Here is a 26,590-nt window from a genome sequence, read left to right as displayed (position 1 = left end):
TCTTGTAATAAAAATATTTTATCGCAATTTTTTTCAGTTAACATTTTTTTCCAAACATTTTGGAATTCACATCTTTGACTTCTCTCTAATGCACTCAGGTCCACTTCATTTTGCACACAGGATTCCACCTTAGAATGGACTCAAATGTTGTGATTAGTTTCACTATGGGTGAAGATTTTAACCATTTATCATTTTCCTCGGCTATAAACAATGCCATAATCAACAGGGATTTTGTGGATGAAAGAAACAAGAACATTTGCTCTTCCATTTACTAAAACATATGATAAAACTAGAACAGTCAAAGCAGTGGGGTCCATGGAGAAGACCATGTAATAAAAAGGAAAGTCTAGAAACTGACCAAGTGTATACACAGATTTTCTATATCAGATACACGGATGAAAAATGGGTGATTCCACCAATGATTCCAGAACATCTAGGGTGCTTCTCTAAGCTGGCTCTCCATCTTAAATGCATACATTCCAAAAGAATTCCATACATACATTTTTGAACCAAAAAAAGAACCAGAAAAAATATAACTTTGGACAAATGCAGTTTTCAAGTGGGGAAGGCCTTTGTCAAATCTGACACCAAAAGTGGACCCATGAAGGAGTTCACCCATAGATTTATTTGACCACCCAAACAAGTCTACATTGAATACACTCAAAAGTGTGATGAACAGAATTAAAAGGCAAACCACAAACTAGGAAAATAAATTTGTACCATCTGTGAAAGGTCAGCTGGAGCTAAATACTTTTTAAAGGTTACTTAGAAAAAAGTGGACATCTGACACAATGAGATCTTAATGAGTTTAGCTTGAGAAAAAAAAAATACAAATGTCCAAGAAATAGGAAAATACGTGCAAACATGATAGTTTCCAAATAATGCAAACTGAAACAATTTAATGCCATTTTTGCATATCAGAAAGCAAAGATTTAAAAAGAACCATGATCCTTAATGTAGGCCAATCACAGACCAAAAACCTCTTGTAGGTGGCTGGTGGGGGTGGGAGTTGTAAGGTCTTTCTGGAGAGAGGGCAGCCGGGAGATCTGGACTGTAAGCTCAAGTGTCCATGCCCTTGGGTCATTTTCCTTTTTTCCCTTGTTGAGCAATTCTTTCTGACTTTTCTACGTGGTTTTTGAATTCTGCTCCCCTCTCAAACGTTTCCTGGCCCCACTAGCCTAAGTATAGGAAGGAGATCACTTCAACCAGCAACCTGCACTGCCCACTGCTCAGATGCAGGGATTAGAGGGTCCCCTGAGGCTCCCCAGTCACCTCGAAGAGACTAGCAGTGTTTCCCATGAGTTTAGCACAGTGCTTCCCATGCCAAGTCCATGGGAAATGACAATTCTTGGAGTGACAGTTGAGGCTGGTGCTTTGCTACCACACCTGGGGCTGACAGATGCTTGCTGAGTCTAGGGCTGCTCTTCCAAGTCTGAAACCCCCAAGCCTCCACACTGTGCCTCGAGCCTCCTGCCTCCAGGCTGGAATCTTGTGCACATTCATGCCTGCCAGGGACAGACAGAAATCCTCCACAAAACCAGACATGTCAGCATCAGAAAAGGCTCTGACGGGGACAGGACAAACTTCAGAATGGGCTTAGCCTGGACCTCAAACTAACTCGAACGATAAATCAGTGGAAAGAGAAAGAAGACAATTGCAAAAGCAGTGAAACTCAGTAAAAAGGAAAAGGAGACAAATGAAAGGAGCGTGTGTATAAATGCTGCCGCTGCTGCTAAGTCGCTTCAGTCGTGTCCAACTCTGTGCGACCCCATAGCCCACCAGGCTCCTCCATCCCTGGGATTCTCCAGGCAAGAATACTGGAGTGGGTTGCCATTTCCTTCTCCGGTGTGTATATATATAAAGCTCCAATAATTCAGAACCTAAAATAAGTTAATTTCAAAGAACTGTGTGTGTGTGTGTATGTGTCAGAGAGGAAGGGAGGGAGAGAGAGAAGCTTGACCTTGCTGAAGGTCAAGGAAGGAGGTAGATGGTTAACTTATTTTTCTGGTCTCCATCTGTTACAACATGGAAGCTTCTCCATGGCTTTGCAGAAAGGACCAGGGAAGGGAGCAGGGGTGGCAGGAGGGCCAGGCTGGGTAGGAGGAAAGGCAGGCCCTTTCCTCTGTTCCCCTCCCTCAAGGTCTTCAGAATCTCAGCACACCTGCCTAGGCCTGCTGATGTCCCAAGGGGGCAGTGACAAGTAGTCCTGCTGTTTCAGGGCTTTGAAGAGCTGAATGGCCGGCACCTGGGGAAAGGCTTGAGCTGGAGGCTTCTTTGCCTGGACCAGCTGGTTGAGGTCCCTTATCTCAGGACAGGGTCCTGGGGAGGTGGGCTTACTCTGGGGGGAGAGAGGGCCAGGAAGGAAGCAGTAGTCCCCCACCTGCTGCAGGACGAGGAGACCCTCAGGGGTTGGGGAGGTGGGGGACGCATCTGCCTGGCGCGGGCCCGGGCTCAGGACAGGGCTGCTGACTCTAGGAGGGGCGGGGCTCACCAGAGGGGACTGCGGAAACTGGCCTGTGGCTGGAGGGAGCTCCACGTAGCCCTCGAACTCTGGTTTCCGGGGAGCTGAGGCTACAGGGGGCCCATCACCCAGTCCAGGATGGAAAGTGGAGTTCTGGTCTGAGGGGAGGTTCGGAGGGGCAGCCTGGGAGGGAGATGGGGCCCCGGTGGGTGGGGTGAATATCAGATCTGGAGTGGTGACATAACCAGAGGCTATGGTGCCATCCTCAGGCCAGCCAGTGGGCAGAACTGTGGGGGCCCTGTCCTTCTGGTCTTGACCACCCTCCATCAGCCCAGGCTCTGGAGGGGCAGGGCCCACCCCTGACTCCAGGGAAGGGCTCCTCTGGGCCCCTGGGTTGGACTTTGTGTCCCCATCCCCAGCCTTGCCCTGCCCCTTCACCTGGGCCAGTGGGACCAGCTGCACCTGCCCCCCTGCGGGCAGACACAGGTACTCCAGGGACCCTGGGGACTGTGGCTTCCTGCTCACACCCGTCTGTGGGGGCACCTGCTGGCCCACGAGGTCAGGCAGGGAGCGGCTGTGGGGCGGCCCCAGATAGGGACCGTTGAAGTCAAAGCCGGAAGCCTGGCTCTCAGGCCTGCTTGAGGGGGCGGCCAGCCCTGTTGGGGGGCTGGGGGGCTGCTCCGTGGGGAGGTCCAAGGCGGTCAGAGCGATGTCAGGCTCTGATGATGAGTCACAGGCATCTTTAGGGTCCTCTGTGGTGAGCGGTGACACCTCGCTGTGCCTGCAGTCTACAGGGAACACCCTGTGGGGAGAACAGGGGCATGCTGGGACCTCCTTGGACAGCCATCTCAGCTCATGCACAGGCAGAGGGGGTAGTGGGACGCGAGGCCCAGCCACACCCACAGAAAACTCAGAGCAGCGCAAGGTTGGGGAGCAGCCCCAGAGCAGGAAACCAGATGCTCCTCAGCCTCCCCATGGGTCTGACCCTCCAGCTTCCGTGCTCTCGTTCAAGGTCAAGAACCCCTCCCACCCTCTGCTCCTTGATGTCACCCAGCTTTAGGCCCCAGGTCAGTGTCCAGCCTGGGCTCGGTCATCTCCCACATGAAGGTTAGTGGCAAGCTGGTGGCTCAGATGCTGAGGCCATGAAGGTTCATAGACCCTCTGCTACCCAGTGGGGCCAAGGCAATGTGGGGGTCTCCCTGGGCAGCAGGGTGAAGGGAGGTCTTCTGCTCCAGTCTTCTGCCTCCAGTCAAGTCTGAGGTCTGACCCTTGCAAACCTGGGATGCCTCTTGCTTTAGTACCACCAGCCTCCATGGATCTCTTCAAACTGAGGCCCAGACCCAGGCCACCTCCTCCAAACCTCTGGTGTGCAAGAGGGGGCCACCCTCCCACTGCCCAGGGATCCCCTGCCCGACACTCACCCCTCAAGCTGAGGGCAGCTGCTGCCCCACGGGCCCTTGTGTGGGCGGCTCCCACTGCCCAGGGTGGCCATGCTGTCGGGCAGCCGGAGTCCGGCGCTCCCGTTCTGGGAAGAGAAAGGGCATTTGCATCTTTGGGAGTCAGGGCGCTCCAGAAGGTGCAGATGGAGGGAAGACTGAGGGTGGTGGAGATTCAGGAGCCCCCAGACGAGGCAGATCCTCGCACCAGCAGGACAGCCTCCTGACACCAGGGAGACGAGGCCAGAGAGGGGCTGGGGCCTCGCCAGGGTCCCGGGTTGCCTGAGGACACTATCTGGACTGTCCCTGCTCCGTGCTTACCCCAGCCCGCTCTGCACCAGCCGTGAGACCCTCCTAAGGCAGCTCTGGCCCCGTGTACTTGACCAAAGGGCTCCTATTCCTCAGGATCCTCTCAGCCTCCCGCGATGTGCCCCAGACTCACCGCCCTCCCTGCTCAATTCCCTTCTCAAAGGAGCCTCATCTCCACCCCCCACAGGCCTTCTGCCTGCCATGGCCTCTCCCACCTGCCAACACCCTGCACTCCTTAGCACTCAGCTCTGCCGTTCTGTCCTCGGAAAGCCACTCTGCCTCCCACCATCCACCTGCCCTCCATGTGACTATGCCTCTCCTGGAGCCTCCCAGGGACCAGCCCCGCTATGCCAACCCTCCTTCCTGTCCCAGGTGAGTCCCCACCGGCAGGGCACCCTGAGCGTTGGGGGAGACCAGGGGGTCTCAGCACTGGGATTGCGGGGCTGGCCTGGCTCTTGGAGCTTCCCAGCCCCTTCTCTAGCCACCTGCACCCCCAGCCCCACTCAAAGCCCACAGGAAGGGGAGCAGGACACAGGCATGGGGACATGGGCGCAGGAGTACGCGAGCCCCAGCACCTCCGCCGCCCTCACAGCCAGCTCCTACCTGGAATAGGTGGCTCTTGCTGGGGTTGGGGATTTTCTCCTCCCATTTCCGGTTCAGCCTGGAAAGACAGCAAAGAGGTGACCACTGCCTAAGACCACAGGGCAGCTGCCGTGTTCATGTACTAAGGTGAAACTGAAGCCCAGGGAGAGCTCAGATTTGTCCAAGACCCCATTGGGAGCAGGTGACAGAGCAGTGACAGATAGTGACCCTGGCATCCTCTGGGGCCCTGGACAACACTCTCCCCCGTCTTGGAGTCCCCTTACCTGTACCCGTAGACGCCACAGAAGTGCAGGACTGGAAGCAGGATTAAGGTGCTGATGACAAGGATGAAGGCTAGGACCCACATGGGGAGCACTTCAGGAAGCCAGGAAGGAAAAAGGATTATTAGTATCCAGGGAGGAAAAGGGCTGGAGACTCAGAAGATGGGGTGCAGCTGCTTCCTTGGGGTACAGAGGGGGAGAGGAGGCCAGAAACTAAGAAGAAGGGGGCCTTTGTCTGAGCCACCCACAATGTCGGCTTGGTGGGAGGACACAGAGGGTTAGATACTGGCCAGTGGCAGGAGTTGCTGTGGGAGGGCAGCAACTGTAGCCAGAGGCAATCACAGGGCACTTCCTGAAGGAGGCAGCCTATAAGGTGGTCATCAAGAACAGGGACAACAGGAGAGGCAGAGATGGAGAAAGGGGTGTGGTGGAGGAACCAGAAGGTGCAAAGGCCCGTCAAAGACTCTCTCAACTGTCCACTTGGGCTGAAGCCCCTTACTGGCTGGGCCCCTCCAGAACTGCCCTGATCTCTTTCCCTTAGGTCCTATGTCCCAGTTCTCCTTTCTGCTTGGTTGGGGTCCTCTCTCTGGGGCTCTTCCCCTGACAGTTGGCTGGGACTGGGGACCTTGTTGCAAACACTGTGTCCTCTTTCTGCAGCCCCCTTCTGGACCTTGTCCTATACTTGTCTCCTGGTGGCCACCATCGTGACGGTGGTAGATGAATGAAATGAGCAAAAGTAGAAGACTGAGAAATCAGACCAAAGCTTTCCAATCTCAGGCCCCAGTCTGTAGTTCCTCAAGCTGAGTGGTCCCTGGGTAGTAGCTTCCACAAAGGCTAATGAAAGCATGCCTATGTGTGTGCTCAGTCATATCCGACTCTGTGTGAACCCACTGACTGTAGCCTGCCAGGCTCCTCTGTCCATGGAATTTCCTAGGCCAGAATACTGGAGCAAAATGCTATTTCCTATTCCAGGAGATCTTCTTGATCCATGGATCAAACCTATATCTCTTGTGTCTCCTGCATTGGCAAGCGAGGCAGATTCTTTACCGTTGCTCCACCTGGGAAGCCAACAGAAGCCTGGGCCGTATTAATAGCAGGCTAAGGTTCAGTCAGAGGGAGACCTGTTGGAGAGACGTGCTCCCTCCTCTGTCCTCTAGACACCTTGCCTGCAGTCTGTGCTGCACACCAGGTGGTGTAATTTTCTAATCCCTAATGACGCCTGGGAGGGAAGGGTGCCATCCTGGGGTGGGGTTACGTCTCTGTGTTCGTATCCTCCCTGTCCTCTGCCCAGCGGGGCTGTGCCAGGAGGGGTGAGGGGGGCGTGGCAGACCTACCCCAATCGGTGTCCCAGGACCTTGCTTCACTCCACTCGCTCCAGATCCCATCGTAGTTCCCCGGTTCAGGTTTGACTCTCACTCTGGCCTGGTACCTGCTGGCGGGTTCCAGAGGTGGCAGGGACATGGTGTGGGCATTCTGGAAGTCCTCTGTCTTGGTTTCCTGCAGAGGCAGGTGTATGAGCAGGAGTGCTGAGGTCTGGGGCACGTGGGCACAGCTACAAAGCCCTCCCGCCCCAGCACCCTAGCCTTCCTGCTACCCATCAGTTCCCAGCTTGCAGTCAAATCCCCAGATCTGAGCAGCATCACCCCCACCACGGAGGACCACACTCCAGAGGGACAGGGCCAGGGAGCACCTCTTGTACTGAACTCCTGGCACATATGACAACACCGGGGTGAAGAAACCCTAAGGAGTCACCATGTCCCCCCTCACCCTCCCAGCTTGCCTTGGGGAAGCCTGGACCCCAAATATGGTCTCCCTGGAGTGTGGTACAGGGTGACTGAACCCTGGACCATCAAACAGATGTTCAGGAGCCCAAGGACCACTCCCAGCTCCACCACTAACTCACTCTCTCCTGGCTTCAGTTTCCCCATTTCCAACCGAAAGTTCTGGGGCTGACTCTGAGGTGTCTGATCTGCCCTCTGTGGAGCCCCAGGTTCTGTCCACAGGCCCCGAGGGCTGCCTAGGGGCCGGGGCCAGATACTGAGCCCCGGCTGAGGCCCTGCCGGCCTCCCCAGGAGCTGCTCTGCTCTTAGCACCTGCACATTTGCATTCTGGATGAGATTCTTACGAAGAAGTGTCACCGTATTATGACTTTTGGAAACCTGTCCTCTAGCTGCCTCTCAGTCCTCCCCCTCCTGATGTCTCTGCCCCCTTTGCAACTCAGGGTCACGCGTACATTTTGGCCAAGTTCACATCATCTCTGTGAGTCTCAGTTCCTTCAGCAAAGGAAGAGACAACGAGACTGCTCAGAAGGAGTGACCACCAAGTCCCAGTGGCTCTCTGTGGCTGGTCACATGCTGGGAGCCAGGCGTCTGGCAGGTGGCATTTTCCCAAGTGTTGTCTTGCTGCCCTTTCCTCCCCTCCAGGCCCCTCCCTGGGCACAGGCCCTCACCTCCCATGAGGCTCCTTCTTTCTTGTACTGGACCTGGAAGATGCAAGCGATGTGTGAGTAGCTCATTTTTTCTTCTTTCCAGTGCAGGATGTAGCCATCTCTGCCCTTGGTCACGTTGAGGGTCGGGGGAGCCATCTGGACTGGAGGGAGGAAAGCTTTTCAGGCATATTGTTTCTACTATTCCTCCAGTGGAACATTTCTTGCATTCCCTGCTCATCACAGGTGCTCTCTACATTAACCCAAGACCCCAGGTCCCACCCATCTTAAGGTCTTTGCACCCCCGTTTCACCATGTCATCTATTTTGACCTGAAATGCCCTTCTCTTGGGAGATGTTAATATACGCTTGTTTTGTAGTGAGGTGACTAAAAGTATGGGTTACCCCTAGTATTTAAATAGAAATGAGTGTACTATTAATTTATTCTAATCTAGAGTATTGACACTGTTCTAAGCATTATTATACATGCTAAATTTATGTGAATAATTTCACTCAATTATAACAACAACTGGATGCAGTAAGTACTCTGAATCTGTCCACTTTTCAGACAAACAACTGAGCCCCAGAGTGATTAGGTAACTTTCCAAGAACAGGCAGCTATCAAGTGGTAGAGACAAAGATTGCAGTCTGAAGATTCCAAACAATAAGTAGCCTATTTAAACCCAGGCAACTAAGACAAATCGGCTGCTGTCCCTGACACACACTAGAGATTGGGAAGAAGAACTTGATCATCGAGAAGCAATGCAGGAGTTTCCTCTGCATGAGGTCCTCGCTATTAGGAACCGGGGAACTTAACCTGCAAGGAACCACGGTCCATTTGTATATCTCCTAGTACCCAACTGAAGAAGTAAATCACAAATGAATTATTATGAACACTGAAAATATCAGTCTGGGCAGGACTTTGGAAACTTAAAAAAGAAAAATCCAGTCTGGGAAACAAAGGGAAAAATCGGTGGGAAGACCAGGAGGTCGTGGGCAGAAGTAGGAACTTTCGAGCAACTGGGAAGTTGGAGGGGAAAATAAAGTGAAAGTGTTAGTTGGTCGGTCGTGTCTGACTATCGCCCGCCAGGCTTCTCTGTCCATGGAATTCTCCTGGCAAGAATACTGGAGTTAGTAACCATTCCCTTCTCCAGGGAATCTTCCCAACACATGGATTGAACCGGGGTTTCCTGCTTTGCAGGCAGATTCTTTACCATCTGTGCCACCAGGGAAGATAGAGCTAAAAGACTGAGATCAAAGGTGTTTTAATACTGATATTCTTGAGGAATATCAATTGCATCTTCCTTCATATTATTTGTCATTGTTGCATTATTGCTTCTTGAGAACTTCCAGGATAGACTGGAATCATTTTGGTTCCATTTAGCTCCCTGGGGTGTCTCATTGAAATTGACACACATGATGTCTGGACCATGAGGAACGAAACAGTGCTGTTGGGAGATGCTCCACACTGAAGGCTAGGGGCAAACTCACTGTTGTCTGAGCTCTTTATAAGTTTCTCTTTCATCTTTGGTCGAACAGAGACGATGTATTGGCTGTAGTTCCTGGGGTCAGGCACAGGAATCTGGCATTGGTGCCGGATGTAGGGGCTGTCAGTCTCCTTCTGCACGGGAGAGCATTCTTCCTCCCTGAGGATCACGGCAGAGGTCAGAGCAGGGGGAGGCAGGGCCATGTGAGGGGTGAGACCTCAGGAGGAGCTGTGGCTTCTGCTGGGCTCCGGGGGCAGGAGGAGGCCTGGAGAGGGTGAGGCTTAGAGGAGGGTAAGGGACAGAGGCAGGGGACACTCACTGTGCACTGGGGCCGGTCTTGTAGAAGAGGGTGAAGGAGACGGAGTGGGTTACCTCGGACCTCACTTCCCAGGTGCAGGTGAGCAGGGCGGCCCCGTCAAAGAAGCACTGGAGGTTCTGAGGCTGGGCCTCATCCCCTGGGAGGGAGAACAAACCTTCCTTCTGTCCTCATGCATTCATTCCCTAGCCTTCAGTGGGCTCACCGTGAGACTCATCACAGAGAGATTGTGGGGCCAAAAACATCAGGGGTTAAACTCAGCCTGACCTGCCAGCCGTGTGACCTCAGGTCAGAGGGTGAATTCTGTGAAACTTCACACCCTCTGTGCAAAAGGGGGAGGACATCTCAGCCTTGGGGTTCGGGGATTTATTAAATAACATCATCACGTTGGTATGTCCACAGGTCATGCAGCCCTCAAGAAAACACAGCTGCCCATATGCCGTTGTGATTAAATTGTAATTGTTCCTCCACAGAACGTGGACAGCAAACTGGGGCCTGGGGGTGAGTCAGACGCAGCCGCTGCCTCTGCAGAGTCACAGTAGGGATGGGGTGGGCCCAAGGAAGCCACTCTGAACACAGAGCACCCGAGGATCCTGTTGTGTGGACACTGGACTCCTGTCCTGGAGCTGTAATGAGTTCCCCTCTCCACAAGGGAGCGTTGTCCCAACTCTGTTACCTGGCTGGGAGTTCCAGGAAACTTCCTGGCTCCACTGGCTGGGTCGTCCTGAGAGCCCCGAGCCTGGGGCCAGCCTGGTGCGCACTCGGGCCACGTAGGTGCTGCTGGGCAGGAGATGCTTTAGCTCTAGGATGGCCTGGGGGGACTTGGAGTGGGTGGTGCGGGCATCCTGGAGGGGAGAGGGGCTGTTGGAGCAGGGCTGGCTGGGCCGGGTACCTATGGGTTTGGGGCACAGTTGGTGGGGTCCCTACCTCCCAGGAGTCCTGAAGCCGCTTGTAGACCACCTCAAATTCCAGGCTGGACAGCCAGTGGCTCTGGAAACCCTCATGGGCTATACTCCAGAGCAGCAGAAAACTCTCCCTGGTAGCAGTGATGTTGAGGTCCTTGGGTGTGGGGGGCTGCACTGGAGGGAGAGGAAGGAAAGTGTCCCTAGGAGCTGGACGACTGTGCGGGAGGTGAAGGCCTTCTGTGTCTCATGTGTGGATAGGCCTGGGTCCCAGGCCAGGCACTGCTCCCACTGGCTGAGTGACCTTGGACATATCCCTCTTCTCCATGGACCTCAGACTGCCTACTGCTAAATCGTGGGGATTCAGTATGAAAATGAATGAAGCTGTGCAGATTCCTAGGCCTCAGAACATAAGCTCCATAAAAAGTGCTCAAATTAAGCTCCAAAGGGAGCTAGTTTCCTTCCTCCTCCACGAGGAGGCCTGTGTGGCCTCCTTCCCAGCAGAGGGCACTGTGACTGCTGTAACTCCCTCTTCAGTCCACGCTTTATTAGTTCCTCTGCCCAGGGTCATCCTGCACCTCTCAGTACCCAGCAGACGTGTATCCTTCTCTGGAAACCTCTTGGGTCCTCTCCCCAAGGCAGAATCCCTTGCTCCTTTTCCTGGTCCACCACACCCTTTGTGTGGTCCTTACAACCCTGGAGGAGTAGATGTTTCCACATCTGCCTCCCCAAGTAGCCCAGGAGCTTGTGGACACTCCAGGGTTCCCTGTCCTTACAGGGGACTACCCTTGGCCAGGGACCCCACGCCTTACCATGCTGGCTCAGATTAACGGTGAGCTCAGTGACCAGAGGCTGGTCCGGTCGGAATGAGAAGTAGTCATAGTCGGCAAGGACAAAGTGTCGGTAAGGAATAACACATTTTCTGGGTACACAGCCAGGACAAGGGCTGTTTAACCAGGGCTTGTCGTCACTAAGATTGCAGGACACTCGCTGTGGATGGTCCCTGCCAGGAGAGGACAAGGTTAGCCCAGAGAGAAGAATCACTCACTCACAAACATTAACGGGTGGTTCCTACATGAAAGGCTTTGTTTAGTACCAGGGAGCCTGGCAGGAAACAAAACACGTGCAAATCCCTGTCTACAGTGCAGACATCCTAACAGAGGCAGACATACACAAAACAATGAAGGAATGATGTCAGATGTCAAATGGAGAAATCTACATAGACAGGTCAGGAAGAAAACAGGTGTGAGCAGGCCAGAAGGGCTGGCCTGGGGAGACAATTTGAAATAAAGGAGGCAGGGAAGACCTCTTGGAGAAGGTGACATCTGAGCAGAAACTTAAAGATGAGGGAGGGAGCCAAGACAAATCTGGGGAAAGAGGATTTCAAGGAAAGGGAACAGCAAGTGCAAAGGTCCTGGGGTAGGCATAGGTTTGGAGTGTTGTATGACTAGGCAATTAACAGTGCATGCGGAGTAGAGACATGAGGGTGGGAGGTCCAGGAGCCTAGTAGAGGGAGGTTACAGAGGTCAGTGCTTAAAAGGAATGTAAGGAATTTTGAATTCACTGGAAGTGAGGAAAATTGAGAGTTAGGATCAAAGGAGTGATGTTTTGACAAACATTTTGAAAGGATTTCTGTGGTTGCTGAGCTGTGGATAGATTGATTTGGAGGGGGGCGGCAACACTGGAAGTAGAGGGATAAGTTAGGAGGCTTCTGGACTATCTCAGTGATAAGAAGCAGTTTGAATCAGGGTGTTCGCCAGATTCACTTTCTATTTGAAGATGAAGTTGATCGCATTTGCTGATGGATTGGATGCTGCGGTGAAGAAGGAAAGGAGGGAAAGGAGACTGAAAAGCAAAAAACAAAAGACTGCCCCCATTTGTCGGGCTTGAGCCCCTGGAAGCTCCCCTTTAGTGACCTGAGATGGGAATCTAGCACAGGGGCTGTCTTTGGGAGGCAGAACAGGAACTTGTTTAGGACACTTGAAGTTAAAGACTCTAAGGGACACTGTGGAGAGGCAAGTGCACATGTGGTTCTGGAACTTGGGGAAAGGTCCAGGCTGGAGAGAGCATGTTTGGGTCAGAGCCATAGTCTGGGGCTAGATCTCTGCTGCTGGATCCAGATGCAAGAAAATGGAGGTCCAAGAGCCCTGGGATACCGTCCCCTTCAGAGTAGGAAATAGACTAGGAGACAGAAAAGGGCGGGCCAGGGGGACATGGGGAAGGGCCCGGGTGCTGACCAGGGTCAGGGAGGGAGGTGCCACAGTGGGACCTCGTGCTTAGGTCCAGCCAGTCCTTGTCAGGTGCTGCCTGGGTGTGTGGGGAGAAGGCCAGGACTAACCATTGATTTACACCAAGAGGGCATCCCTGACTCCAGCGGGAGCAGTTGAAATGGCCTGCTGGGGGCAGCAGAGTCCTGGGAGAGTGGGCTCTGGAGGAAGCACCTGAGAGGCGCTGGAAACAGCGCTCCAGACCACTCTTTAGAGGAGGTTCCGTCAGAGGGAAGCAGAGGATGGACAGCCGGGCTAGGAGACCGGACCCGGGCGGCCCTGGATGCAGTCTGGTGGGCATCTGTAAGTAGATCCCGGGGCAGTGTCCCTCAACAGCATGGGGACAGTGGAGACTGGGATGGCACTGATGTCCTTGAGCAGCAAGACCAGGTGGGAGCCCGGCTCTGCCCTCAGACAGGCCTGGGACAGGCAGTCACTGCAGGGAGTATCCAGGGAGGTGGTGGGTCAAGGTGGGGGGAAGTGCTGGGAAGCTTCTTTTCTGGGGGTGTCTGCTGTCCCAGTGCAGGAGGAGGCAGGCCACAGCTGAGGGTGGGGGTGGGGAAAGTGGACAAGGAGGACGGAGGCTCTGGGGAGAGCAGGGGAGAGTGCAGGGGTAATGATGCTGTGGAGCGAAAGCCCTTCTTCCTAGGGGAGGTTGTCAGGGGTCTTCCCAGACCCTGTGATGCCTGCTGTTTAATTCCTCCCATTATGGTGAGTTAGACTATCACCGGATCCCAGAATGGTAGGAGTACCTTCCCAAATGGGCTATGCCCTGGAGACTAGGTGAGGAGAGAGGAGAAGCCCCCACTCCGGAGGGAGCAGGGTCTGGGGGAGACATGGAGCTTAGCCTTGCAGGCTGGACACAGGCCATTGGTCCTGCCAAGGCCTTGACCCCCCTGTGTGGCCAGGGGGAGGGACGTCACCTCTGCAGCCTCAGTTTCTCCATCTGTGAATTGGGCATCATGTCCCTGTCCTGCCCACCGCATAAGGAGGATGAACCAAAATGGACTTCTGCCGATTGATTTTGTTCAATTGTGACAAAAACAGTATTAACATCGGAGGTTCTTCCCCCAAACCAGACAGCAGACACAAGCCCCTGGGCCTGACAGGCTGCCTGATGGGTCAGGAGCTCCTGGACAGGAGTTTCCTCCCCCTACCCTTTGTCCAGCCCTGAACCCCTGGCACTGCCCACACAGCAGCGCCCCTCACTGCCCTCCAACCCTGGCCCCTGCCTCACTCACTCCTTGGGCCTGCGGTAGAGGGTCACGTTGACCAGTCGCTGGGCATCCTGGGTGTCCGCCCACCTGCAGATGATGCGGCTGGTGTAGTCATTATGGCAGCTCAGGGTCTGCAGCGGGACAGTCTCTGCCAGGGAGGAAAGCACAAGGAGGGTCACACCTTCCCCCTCAGATGTCCCTTGTCACTGCCCCTTGCAGCCCCTCCTGGGTGCACAGCACTTCGGAGAAGTCTCCCAGAGTCTTGTAGAGGCTCCTAGAGCCCAGGCGAAGGTCCCCAGAGGCCTTGGCAGGGCCAAGGGTGGCTGTCTCTGCAAGTGTGCAGGTGTAAGGGAGCCAGCTGTGGACCCTCCTGGGGAAAAACAGAGTATCCTAGTTGATTCAGAGCACGTGTCCTGAGCCCCTGCCTTGCCCTGCTCCTGGAGGAACAGAGTCCCTCCCACTACAGGTGGGCACATGCGTCAGACACAGGCTCTGCCCCTGGGCCCCTGAGTGGGTGCAGCCTGGGAGCAGAGGCACAAACCCACCCCTAAGGGGCCTACTCTGGGACCTCCCTGCCCTGCTCTTGGATCAGGCCCCACTGGGCCTGATGCTTGGAAAATGGTATATGGTTCCCAGGGTTATCAGGGGACCTGAGTTCTCTGGGAGCCCTTGGGGAGGGTGGTCACTGGTCTGAGGAGCCTGGCGGGGGGGTTGTCTCAGCAGGGCCTTGAGGCAAGAGGAGAGACAGCCCCCTCCCGGCTGAGGGTCCCCAGGAGCAAAGGTACAGAGGTGGTAACTGGTCAAGACCTCCAGGTGCTGAGTGTCTGGGGGGACACAAGGTCAGACAAAGGACTGGAATGGCCAGCCAGGAGGTTAGAGGTCTGGAATGCCACACTGGGAAATGTGGACAGAGAAGCCCACAACCAGAGAGGATCTTCACAGGAGGCCAGAGAAGAATGAGCGGGAGTGTGGGGGAAGGGAAGGGAGGTCTCCAGGGAAAATCAGGAAAGAGAAGAGATGGGGGGGGAGGGAAGGCTGGGGGTCTGCGTTCTGTGGCCCGGCAGTGAGAAGGGGGACACGGAGAGGGAGGGCGTAATCCAGCTCACCTTCGTCCCCTGTTATGCTGAGTCCCCAGCAGAGCGCCAGCAGAGCCAGGGGGAGCAGCCCCCGGGTCAGTGTCATCTCGTGATTCAGCTCTGGAGAACAGGTGGCCCGCTCGGCTGGGTCCAGGTCTGGGCAAGGTGTGGGCTCCTCACTGTCCTGGAGTCTTGTGTTCCTCCCCTGCTGGAGGTTGGGCTAGACCCATGTCATCAGCTCTTGGGAATCCTCCTCTCTCCGGGATCCTGCCTCCTCCAGGCCTGCGGAAGGAAGCGTCAGCCCATGGGACTCGGCCCACGTGGTAGGGCGGACCCAGGAGTGGCCTTGCTGCCTGGCTGCAGCCCCAGTGCTGCCTCAGCCTGGCCCTTGGGACCGTCCCTGCTCCTCAGCTCAGTGCCTGGGATGTGACCGTGAAGGAGATGCACTTAGTGGCCTCTGCAGATGTGGGTTCCCACTGGGTCAGACTGCCCTGGTGATGAGAAAATCCAGGAGGGAAGCCTGGTATTTGATTTTTCCCCCCACCAGGTACTGACCCGGGGGAGTCACCGGGTGTTGGGTTGTGATCCTCCCCTGGGAGTGAGCGCGTGCACACACCCTCACCACACACACACACACACACACACACACACACACTAGCCTGGTGCTCTCCCCACACTGTTCCATTTACCTCATTCCTCCCACACTACCCCCTGCAATGCCAGTTCCCTTTTTTTTCTGCAGAAGGTTGGGGATTTCCTCATCTCACTTCATTTCATCCAGCCTCCGGGAAGTACCAGGAAAGTAGAACAGAGAGGACCAGGACTCCTTTTCTGTCCGTAAGATTGTCAAAAACTTCACTCAAGCCGCACAGACACACACACCAGAAGCTCTGTTGCTGGGAAAAGCACAGCTCTAGGCTCAGCCAAACTGACTTTCAACACAGGCCCTGTCCCTCCTGTGCTGGTGGCCTGGGCTGACTTATCAGTGCCCTCTGAACCTTGCTCTCTAAATCTGTAAAATGGGCCCAACCCGACATATCTCACATTAGATCATGAGGGAGAACAAAGCTTGATGATCTTTGTAGGGTGGTTAGTCCAAGAAATGCCTGGGAAGGAAGAGTGGGTCTGTCTGGGGCTGGGGTAGAGTATTTTAGCTCTTGCAGGGGAGTAGTGCCTTGGCAGGCAAAGGAAAGTCTGCCTGAGCTGGTGCAGCTTGCTCTGCCTCCCTGGAACTCAGCTAAAAACTCAGAGTTTCTCTTTGGGTTTGACTACAAATGCAAATTCCTCACATGTAAAGAGGTTAATTCTTCTGAAAGTCAGTTATAAGTTTAACACAACTCTAATCAAAACTTAACAAGATTTTCTTTCTTTTTGGCAGGAATTCACAAAGGAAAAAATATGTGTGAGGACAGTTAATAAGACTTTAAAACTAAGAAGTCTCATAGAAAAATGGGTCTTCCTCGATGGCTCAGCCGTTAAAGAATCTGCCTGCAATGCAGAAGACACAGGAGACCCCGGTTTGATCCCTGGGTTGGGAAGATCCCCTGGAGGAGGAAATGAAAACCCACTCCAGTATTCTTGCCTGAAAAATTCCATGGACAGAGGCACCTGGCGGGAAGTCCATAGGATTGCAAAGAGTCAGACACGGCTGAGTGAGTAAGCACCAATAGAAAATAAACTTTTGGTTACCAAATGGGAAACGGGGAGGGGTAAATTGGGAGAATGGGGTTAAGAGATGCACGCTGCTGCTAAGTCACTTCAGTTGTGTCCGACTCTGTGTGACCCCATAGACGGCAGCCCACCAGGCTCGCTACCATATATAAAATAGACAACAAGGACTAACTGTGTAGCACAGGGAACTATACTCAGTAATAAACTATTATAAATAAACTATGTTTATAATAAACTATAATGGGAAAGAATCAAAAGTAAAACAAATACAGATAATATATATATATCAGTTCAGTTCAGTCGCTCAGTCGTGTCCGACTCTTTGAGACACCATGAATCACAGCACGCCAGGCCTCCCTGTCCATCACCAACTCCCGGAGTTCACTCAAACTCATGTCCATCGAGTCGGCGATGCCATCCAGCCATCTCATTCTCTGTCGTCCCCTTCTCCTCCCGCCCCCCAATCCCTCCCAGCATCAGACTCTTTTTCCAGTGAGTCAACTTGTCACATGAGGTGGCCAAAGTATTGGAGTTTCTAACCAAATCACTTGCTTTACATTTGAAACCTACTAAATATTGTAAATCAACTATAGTTCAATGAAATAATGAGTTTCCACTCAATAGCAAAATTTATTATAAAGATCTGATAAGTAAAGTAATGGATTTTCACACATGCACACACACACACACAACAAATCAGTGGACATTCTGATTAGATGAACTGTATTTCACCAGAGAATGTACTGTGTGATGAAGAGGAACCACAAATCAGTATTAAGTGATGGAATAATAAAAAGTGTTGAGACAATTGAATAACAACTTAAAACATATCAGCCTAAATCCCTACCTTACACCATTCCCCATGTATCAAATCAATGAAAAATTTAAATATAGGCAGTCAAATCCTATGAAACTTGCGAACTGTACAAGTGAATATCTTTGAACTATTTAAGCTTCAAAGCACTAGAAGAAATCAAAGACAAAGGCTGACAAATAAAAGTGCATAAAAGTGAGCACTTCAGTATTTTATAAAAATAACTGAACCACAAAGCAAAGGACAAAGTGCAAAATAAATGTTTGTGCCAGAAGTATGGAGAACAAGCGACTCCCTTTATGCTATAAATAGTTCAAACAAATTAATGGCACCCAAGGACACAAGCATAAAAGAAACCTACATGCAGAGAATTCGTATTAGTGGCTAACAATTACAAAACACTTGCCCTCATCTGGCCACCGTTCAAAAGGCTTTACAGATATTAATACATCAACGTGTAGGTTAAAATCTCCATTTTGTAGAGGAGGAAACTGGTATAGGTCCATGATGATACAGCAGAAAGACAAAGGCTGAGACTGTAGCACAGGAGATTGGCTTTAGAATTTGTGTTCTTAACCAGTCATAAGTGATATAACCAGTGACTGGCATAGTGTTGTATTTCCCAGTTATTGGTATCCTACATCTCTATTCTGACATATACTGACCCAACAGACACTTCTACAATATGCACAGATGTCTGTGCAAAGACAAAACAAAACGTTATAACGTCTTAAGTAGCATGCTCAGGGAGATTTGAGAAATCATGGCCATCTAAGAACAGATTGCTATGCAAAGAACAAATAAACAGCATTCTTAGCATAAGTTTTATTGAAGAAATCCATAAAACAAACAAACAAACACCATGACTCAATAATGGGCCAAATCAGAATTAACACTATAAACTGTCATGTTACAAAGGTAGATATTGAAGACAGCAAATAGGCTAGGAAATGAAAAGTCTTAGAGAAAAATTGAGGCCTAGGAAAGAAATTCAAGAGTTCCAACATCTAGAAGCAGAAGACAGAGAACTGAGGGCAGGTACGGCAGTGTCGGTTACCTAGCTGTCCCCTTTCCCCTTGGTAACAAAAGATTAGGTTTTACCTAGGTTTACTGCTGCACAGAATAAGAGATTTTATTTCTTACACTCTCCTATTGCTAGGTATGGTCATGTGACTAAATTTGTCCAAAAAGATGTGAGTAGAATCATTGGGTGTGCCTTTCAAAAAAACTTGCTTAAAGGAAGTGGCTCAGGTAGGAGGAATCTATTTTTGCCCTACTGCCTTTTTTCCTTTCTCCAGTTTGCAGTGATGGCTGGAGTTCCAGCAGTCATTTTGAATTATAAGGTTCTCCTGAGTGTAGAAGTCATAAGCAACAGAAAAAGACGAATGTCAATCGCTCTTCTAGCTGTGGCCCAACCATACAGTCTGAGACTGTCTACCTCTGGACATGGTCATGTGAGGGGAAAAATAAGCTTATATATAGTATTATGCTACTGTTATTTGGGGTTTTTCCATGTGCAGCCAAAGAGATACAATTGCAAATTGAAGAAAAATTCACAGGGCTTTAAATCAAGCAATAATCTACTAAGTTAAAAGCAAGATTCATTTTTAACAACACCATGCTCAGTCACATGCTAATAAATTTTGGTCATCAAAGAGTAAAAGGTAATTCTAGAAGCTTCCAGAAGTAAGCAAAAAGTTATTTTCAGTGAAAAAAGATTGGGTTTGCAAGGTCCTCTAACAAGTAACACAGGACTCTAAATAGATAGTAATGTCTTGAAAATACTGAGAAGAAAATATGTTTGAACCTAGAAATACAAAAAGTCTAGCTTACTTTGAAGTTCAAGGGGGAAAAAATCACAATATTTTGGAAATGTAAGGACAAAAAAATCTTTCCAGAATTTTTTAAAGAAAGTAACTCTAGCATCTATTTCAGAAAAAAAGAAAAGTTCCAAGAAAGAGAGATAGCATATGATACTGGAATCAGTTTTGAGAAAAGAAACCAATAGGACTTACTCTTAAGTAAAGAAATATTGTTACTGACTTCCCTGGTGGCTCAGACAGTAAAGCGTCTGCCTACAATGAGGGAGACCCGGGTTCAATCCCTGGGTCAGGAAGAGCCTCTGCAGAAGGAAATGGCACCCCACTCCAGTACTCTTGCCTGGAAAATCTCATGGATGGAGGAGCGTGGTAGGCTACAGTCCATGCGGTTGCAAAGAGTAGGACATGACTGAGCAACTCCACTTTTCAAAGTAAAAACAAATAAATACACAGTAACAACATTGAAGTAAAACTGAGATCATTTTAACACAAGTGTTGGCTGTGAGGTTAAAGGTAAGAAGCAGAGATGAACCTAAAGCTTGCTAAGGATCTTGCCTTGTTTTGGAGGAGTGTATGTATTCTGAGTAAGCCCAAATGCTGATGGAAAATATAAGTTAAATATAAATATGTGTGTTTAAAATGTAAGGGTTAAAGATCACTAGGAGTGAGGATTAAGCGTGGAAACCAGAGGATGACAGGAAGGGAAAAAGGAGAAGGAGAGGGAGGAAGAGGAGAGAAAAACCAAATGCTTTCTCACTCAAAATAAAATAAACATGCTCACCAAAATTCTCAAACTCATGCAGAAATTTAATGATACAAGTAGCAATTGTAAAAGGGAAAAAAAGGCACAAATTCACTCCAAACAAAAATAATTTCATAGGACAACCTGATGAAGACTAAAAAGAAGAATTCATCAACCAACTCTATTTGTAATTAAGAGAAATAGATCAACAGACAGATTAAAAGGAGAAAAAGATAAGCTTATGTTGACAGATGCCCTTAAATATGTGATAATACAAAAGCCATTCCTGATGAAACAAAGAAATAAACCTTGGCAAATGAGGAATTGAAAAGAACGTTGGCATTTCTGGGTATGTACTAGAAAACTACAGTAACATTAGAGTCAACAGAAATGTCAGTACCTTCTGCTTTAAAGTAGAAGGCTGCCTGCTATTGTAATGACCCCTATTTGGGGATCAGTCTTCCCCCAAGTAATCTCTAAATTCAAGACAATCCAAATTAAGACTCCAGAAAGATTTTCAACTGGCTTAACAAGCTGATTCTAGATTATAACAAATCCAACATGAGGGACTTGCTCTATTGGTTAGAAAAATGATGAGTATAATTGTAGACAGATGGAACAGAAAATGTTAAGGAAAAGAACTACTTAGGAATTGGAAGTAATAATAGAATTTCAAATCACAGAGAACACGTGGTTTGCACACTCAAAATTAATGATATTGAGACAACCAGCTAATCATTTTTTTTAAAAGTTAGATGATTACTTATTACCTACACATCCAAATTCTAAATGGATTAAAGATTTAAATATCAAAGCTAAAATTATAAAAGTTCTAAAATATTTCTTTAATCTCAGGGATTGAATAAGACACCGAATCCAGAAAGCCTGAAATACAAAATAATGACCGATTTGACTTAAAAGCAATGAATACATTTTTATACAATGCAAAGTATCTTTAAACACACCAAAGAAAAAATAGAGTGGTAATCTGAAAGACATATTTTCAACATATGTCAATAAATGGTTCATACACATAATAAATGGAACACTCCTAAAATGCTCCAAATGTATTAATACTCAATACATAAAAGACAGCCAACCCATTGAGAAAGGTAAAGGACATTTCCATGCACATTACAAACTGAATCCAAATGGCCTTTCAACACATGGATGATGCACAACTTCACCTATCACCAGAGAAAGGAAAAATCCAAGTGAGAACCAGATAATTTTCATCCATTACACTGGACACAATTAAAAGATGGACTGTTTCCTTATAGAGAAACCAGCCTTTTTATGCACTGCCATGGGATGTATGTTAGTTCAGCTACTTTGAGGATGGTTTGACAATATCTATTATGATTTTAAATGTGCAATCTCTTGCCCAGCAATTCTGCTTCTAGGAATCTGGGCCATAGGAATACTTTCACAGGTGTGGACAACTGGAAGCCACCTAAGTGTCTAGCAACATGGTATCGGGTAAATTGTGCTGTACCTATGAAATGGAGCAGGACCCCCTGGTCCTTGCCCATCCCCCACCCCACCATGTCCTCTGCCTGTCTTTTGTCTGTGGAAAACTTTAGTCAAAGAATAAATTTAATCAGAAAAAGGAAACAAAGGAAACAAAGGAAATGGTCAAAAGAGACCAAATAATAATAATGTAATCATTAAGCGTAGTCAAGGATCTTTAGTGCTTTCTCAAGGGCTATAGATAATATTCTGAGCCATATCCTGTGAGTTGTCTTACAGATACCAAAACACCAAGATGGAGAAGTTAACTACATGATGACCAGACTGTACCCACAACATAAGCTGCCACGATTCTGAGAATTGACCTCAAAGAAATGGGAACAAATGGACCCCGGAACTGAAGATTAACTGTACTTAAAACAATAATGATGACACTGGTCGGATCACCGATGACCAATTTGAAGATGACTGTCAGAGCTGATTGTGCTGTTTCTGTATGTAGCCCCCGTCCCCACCTTCTGTTTATAAAAGCTCTTGCTCCACTGGTTGCCAGTGTGGGGAGTCTGCCTTTGGACAGACATCCACAACGCCCTGCCACCACAGTTGCCAGCATCTGACATAAAGCAAACTTTCCTTTCCACCAACCTGGCCTGCATATTTGCTTTTGAACGGCAAGCAGCCAGACCCCATCATGCTCTTTCAGTAACACCTAAACTGATAAATGTCATGTATCTCTTAGGGCTAATTAATGAGTCAAATCTCTACATCTTATTATGGAATGTTGTCCAAAATGTAATACTAATTGGAAAACTAAGCCATAGGACAACATGTATGTTATAATCACTTTTACATACTCCCAATTTTTAAATTTTTAACAAAGCATAGATCCGTGGATTCACTTGTTTAATATTAAATACACTCATTAAAGAACTCAAGAAGTATCCTGTAATGTTAGTGGATATACCACAACATAAGTAAAACTAATGAATGAAAAAAAAGGGTGACCCAAAATTAACAGGACAGATTTTACTTGTTATTAAACTGTTAGAAAGCAAGGAAGACGATAAGCAGAGAAAATTAGAATCTGGTTATACAAAAATGGAATAGCAAGGTGTCTAAAGACTAAACACTGCACGTTTGCAACTTGTTGCTGCAGGCTGCCTAGTGAGTCCCCACAGGCGCTTATCTCGGTGGGGACCCAGAGAAACACCTGCCTTCCCATCCACAAGGGCAAGTGCACACCTGGATGAAAGCACCCTCAGATGCCCACCACCTAGCCAACTCACTTCAATAGCAGGCATCCACAGCTGGTCCCAAACCCAACTAATCGACAGTGGTCAGGGCAGAGTACAACCATAAAGAAAACATTCTTGGAGGGGGGAAGACGTGTCTCTAAGTAAGGAAGGAACCTGCTCCCTTCTTATCTTCCGACATGAACTTCTCAACCCACACCAGCTTAGGTCTGGGCACAACAAGGTTCCTGGCTTCATCATCTGCCTCCAGTATCTCTGCTCCCCGTGGACATCCACACATGTGTGTGCACACACATGAATGTGTGTGCTTGTGCGTGCACGCACAGACTTTTTCTAAACCAGGATGTCAGGGACTATTGACACTCCCCTGTTCCAGACCTGAGACAGAAGCCCAGGACAGGATATTATCACTGCCACCAACACTTTAGTGACACCTTAGTGACAAAGTAAAAACAACGGTACACAGCTGTGTGACTCCCAGGCCTGAACTCTCTACTGCTTCAGGCATCTTCCCCACTGACAGGACAGTCGGATTGACCAGTGAGGACTGGACCCCCAAAGCCCTTCCCCCAACACCCAGGCTGGTTGGTTCCTGCTGTCTATCTCCTCGTCCACTGGCTGCCCAGGAGTCTGGGTTCAGGTTTTCCCAAGAGGCCAAGCCCTAACCTCCCAAGTCCCTGGGGCACACTTGTCCAGTCGACACCCCCAGGCTCTCCCTGTCCTTCCCATCCCAGACTCCCACACGCCCCTGCTCCCGACCCCGCCCTTCAGCCTGCTCCAAGCCCACACGTACCTCTTTGTGCCGGGACAGACGGACCTTCTGTGGTGTCTCCCGGAGGCAGTCAGCGAGCCTCTCAGGCTTCCTATTTATGCTGACGTTGTTAGGAAACAGAGAAGCAGAAAGAGGAAGCGGCCGGCTCTGGCCTCTTTCTGTACAAGTGCCTCTTCACAAGATTGCCTGGCTTCTCAGAATTGTGGACACCAAGATATGAAGTTTTATTCTGAGCCTTTCTGGCTTTGCCAATGTTGTTCCTTCTTCTAGAAGTACTTCAATCTTTTCTATGTGGTCTCCCTATAAGCTTCCACGTGTGTTCTCTCTGCTCAGTGCAAAGTTCCTTCATGCAGGCTTCCCTGACACCCCCAGGGGGGATGCAGGGGGAGGGGGCTGCAACACCCAGAGCAGGTGAGAGCTCAGAGCCACAGGGACCTGGCCTCCCATTGCCACCTGCTCAGGGTGAGATCTGCAAATTACCTGCGTGTAACTTCACTGATGCTAAAGCTGAAACTCCAATACTTTGGCCACCTCATGCGAAGAGTTGACTCACTGGAAAAGACTCTGATGCTGGGAGGGATTGGAGGCGGGAGGAGACGGGGACGACAGAGAATGAGATGGTTGGATGGCATCACCCACTCGATGGATATGAGTTTGAGTGAACTCCAGGAGTTGGTGATGGACAGGGAGGCCTGGCGTGCTGTGATTCATGGGGTCGCAAAGAGTCGGACACGACTGAGCGACTGAACTAAACTGAACTGAACTGAACTTCACCAGGGCTCAGGACCCATCTCTTGACTTTGTCACAGGGCAAGACCCTAGCTCAAAGCCTGGTACAAAAGACCCCCAGGTGTTAACTGGTACAATTTTGCTTCCCCTTTGCCTTGTACCCTAGTCCTCCAGGGTCCCACAAGTCTTGGAGCCCCCAGCTGTCTTTCCCCAACACTGTCCTGTGAGCTCCTTTTCTCTCCTCAGTACCCAGCATGCTCCCTGGCACAGATGGGGCCCTTAACAACTGTGTGGGGGACAGATGAATGAATGAGCACAGCAGAGCCAAGATGAAGGTGTCCCCTTGGCTCAAAATTTCAGGTGGCGCCCAAACCCTCAGTAATCAATATGACAGTTTTATTTGTTTTTAAATATATATTTATATATATATAATTTATTGTTAAGTATTTATTTTGTTTTTGGCTGTGCTGAGTCTTCACTGCTGTACAAGGGCTTTCTCTAGTTGGGGTGAGTGAGGCTACTCTTCCTTGCAGTGTGTAGGCTTCTCATGGCGGTGGCTTCTCTTGTTGCGGAGCATGGACTCTAGGGTGCATGGGCTTCAGTAGTTGTGGCGCACAGGCTTAGTTTCTCTGTGGCATGTGGAATCTTCCCCACCAGGGACTGAACCCGTGTCCCCTGCATTGGCAGGTGGATTCTTAACCACTGGACCACCAGGGAAGTCCTAAAGATGGTATTTGAATACAATATTGTAAACAAGTTTTTTAAAATACATGATAAACAAATACCAAATTTTAAATAAAGACATGTTGGTGGTGGTCCACCCTGAGCCATACTGGAGTCCAGCAAGAAACAGTATCTTTTCTCCTGAGCAGAGATGAGTGACGGGAAAGGGGAGAAATGAGGGGAAATGGTACAGGGCAGGGCCTGGAGCAGAAGGGTGAGGAAGGCTGGAACCTGTGGCCACTGGATTCCTGACCTGATGGCTCTTTGCTTTTCTCGTACTAGGAAAGGCCTGGCCCAAATGCCTGGAATGTCCTGTGGGACAGAGAAGGCGTGGGCTGTGCTCCTCTGTTGTGGTCTAGGGGATGGGGACCCCACCTCAAAGGGGCCACCCCAGGCCTGATCACTAGAGAGAGGAAACAGGACCTTCTAGGAAGTCGAGGTGGGGTGGTCTCACTGGACTGAGCTCTGCGAACTGAGAGCAACAGGCGCTGAGCTCTCCAGGTCTCCAGGGAGCCCGAGGACCTCCATCTTGTCTCCTCAGGGAAGGTCTGACCCTCCACCCCCTCATTTCCCACCTAGAGAGAGCAAGAGACACACTGCTAAGGAGTCTGGCTCCTGGTTAAAAATCTGTGTGTGCTTTTCAGTCCTAACCCCAGATTAGCTTTCCCTGTCTGCCCCCTACCCTTACTCCAGACTGTGCACACACAGTGCAGGGCCAGCTCCGGCAGAGTTGAGGTCAAGGACTCAGGCCCTCCATGGTCGGTCATGCTCTTTCACATCCTTGCATTCCTAGGCCCCTTAGCTGAGGCCTTGGGTGGAGGTCTCCTTATGGGGGAAACGGAGACACCTGGAGGACACTTCCCCCTTCAGAACCCTGTGCTTTTCAACTCCAAGCCCTCCACTTGGCCCTCACCCAACTCAAAGGTCCATAAAAAGGCTGGAGCCTTGTGTTCCGGTTCCCTCAACACTGAGAGGATCCATCTGACCCTATGGAGGTAGGACAAGGGTCTGCGCTTTCTCCTGTTTTACCATCTTGCTTCTACCATCTTATAGCATCTTACACAATCACAGTAAGGGATGACAGTTAACCCTTTCAGTTGTCAGCTGGCTGTTGTCATCAGCTCTCTGGTACCTGGCAGCCCAGCTCCCTCTCCCAGCTCAGCAGAGTTCCCAACAAGAGTTTCACCCCTCTTTCTCAGTGGGCAAAGATACCCCTCAGGCTCAGGGCTCCGTGTGGGGGACTCAGTGATGTGTTTCCAGCAGTGAAGGGACCTGAGCATGGAGCATGAGAGGTTAACAGTCATCAACGTCTGAAAATAAAGCCCCCAATAATGTAAAAACCAACAAGCAACAACAACAAGTTTCACAAAAAATAAACCAAGAGAAACTGAATTGCGTTCTTGAGGCGTGACTATGACGTGGGTGTGAACTTCCACAGGGCAGGAGGGGGTGCGTGGTTACTCAACATGGCTCTCGCTGGAGGGTGGAGGATGCCACCTGGTTCATGGCAGGCTGCCTTTTCCCAGCTCTGTGATTCTTTTCTCAACTGCCGTGAATGTCGTGAAGCCCAACTCCTCTATGCCTGGGACCAAACAAGTTTTGCTTGTGGAAGTAAAAAAAAAAAAATTCTCCATGGTATTTGTATTTAGAACATTTTAAAGTCGCATACTCTAAAATGTACAAATCCCAAATATATAGTGTAGGGACTGTTAAGAAATCTATTTGCTCTTATAATCACCTCTAGATCATATACAGAAGATTCCCAAACCCCAGAAGGCTCCTCTGTGCCTCCATCCATCATTCTTTCTCAAAGATAACCATTACTTTGATTTCCCTGA

The 26,590-nt window shown here is 49.9% G+C and overlaps 1 protein-coding gene across 2 annotated transcripts; it reads right to left on the bottom strand.

Annotated features, from left to right (window-relative positions):
- Nucleotides 1-23,442, bottom strand: CSF2RB (colony stimulating factor 2 receptor subunit beta). Of its 2 annotated transcripts, XM_055395689.2 has the most exons (14): nucleotides 23,322-23,442; nucleotides 14,789-15,040; nucleotides 13,707-13,830; nucleotides 11,011-11,201; nucleotides 10,224-10,375; nucleotides 9,973-10,141; nucleotides 9,300-9,435; nucleotides 8,985-9,139; nucleotides 7,519-7,658; nucleotides 6,404-6,566; nucleotides 5,073-5,163; nucleotides 4,810-4,867; nucleotides 3,883-3,986; nucleotides 1-3,263 (listed from the first exon to the last, which is right to left on the bottom strand). In XM_055395689.2, exons 2-14 carry the CDS (start codon nucleotides 14,862-14,864, stop codon nucleotides 2,153-2,155), a joined length of 2,670 nt encoding a protein of 889 aa, XP_055251664.2. In that variant the 5' UTR covers nucleotides 14,865-15,040; nucleotides 23,322-23,442; the 3' UTR covers nucleotides 1-2,152. The 2 variants fall into 2 exon arrangements, with proteins under 2 accessions (XP_055251664.2, XP_055251665.2); XM_055395690.2 differs by lacking the exons at nucleotides 11,011-11,201; nucleotides 14,789-15,040; nucleotides 23,322-23,442.
- Between the last annotated feature and the right edge of the window lie 3,148 nt (nucleotides 23,443-26,590).

The sequence above is a fragment of the Moschus berezovskii genome, chromosome 6, assembly GCF_049115385.1.
Source record: "Moschus berezovskii isolate FMDL1 chromosome 6, NW_MosBer_1.0, whole genome shotgun sequence".
Taxonomy (NCBI): domain Eukaryota; kingdom Metazoa; phylum Chordata; class Mammalia; order Artiodactyla; family Moschidae; genus Moschus; species Moschus berezovskii.
This window is presented reverse-complemented; position numbering and strand designations above follow the sequence as displayed.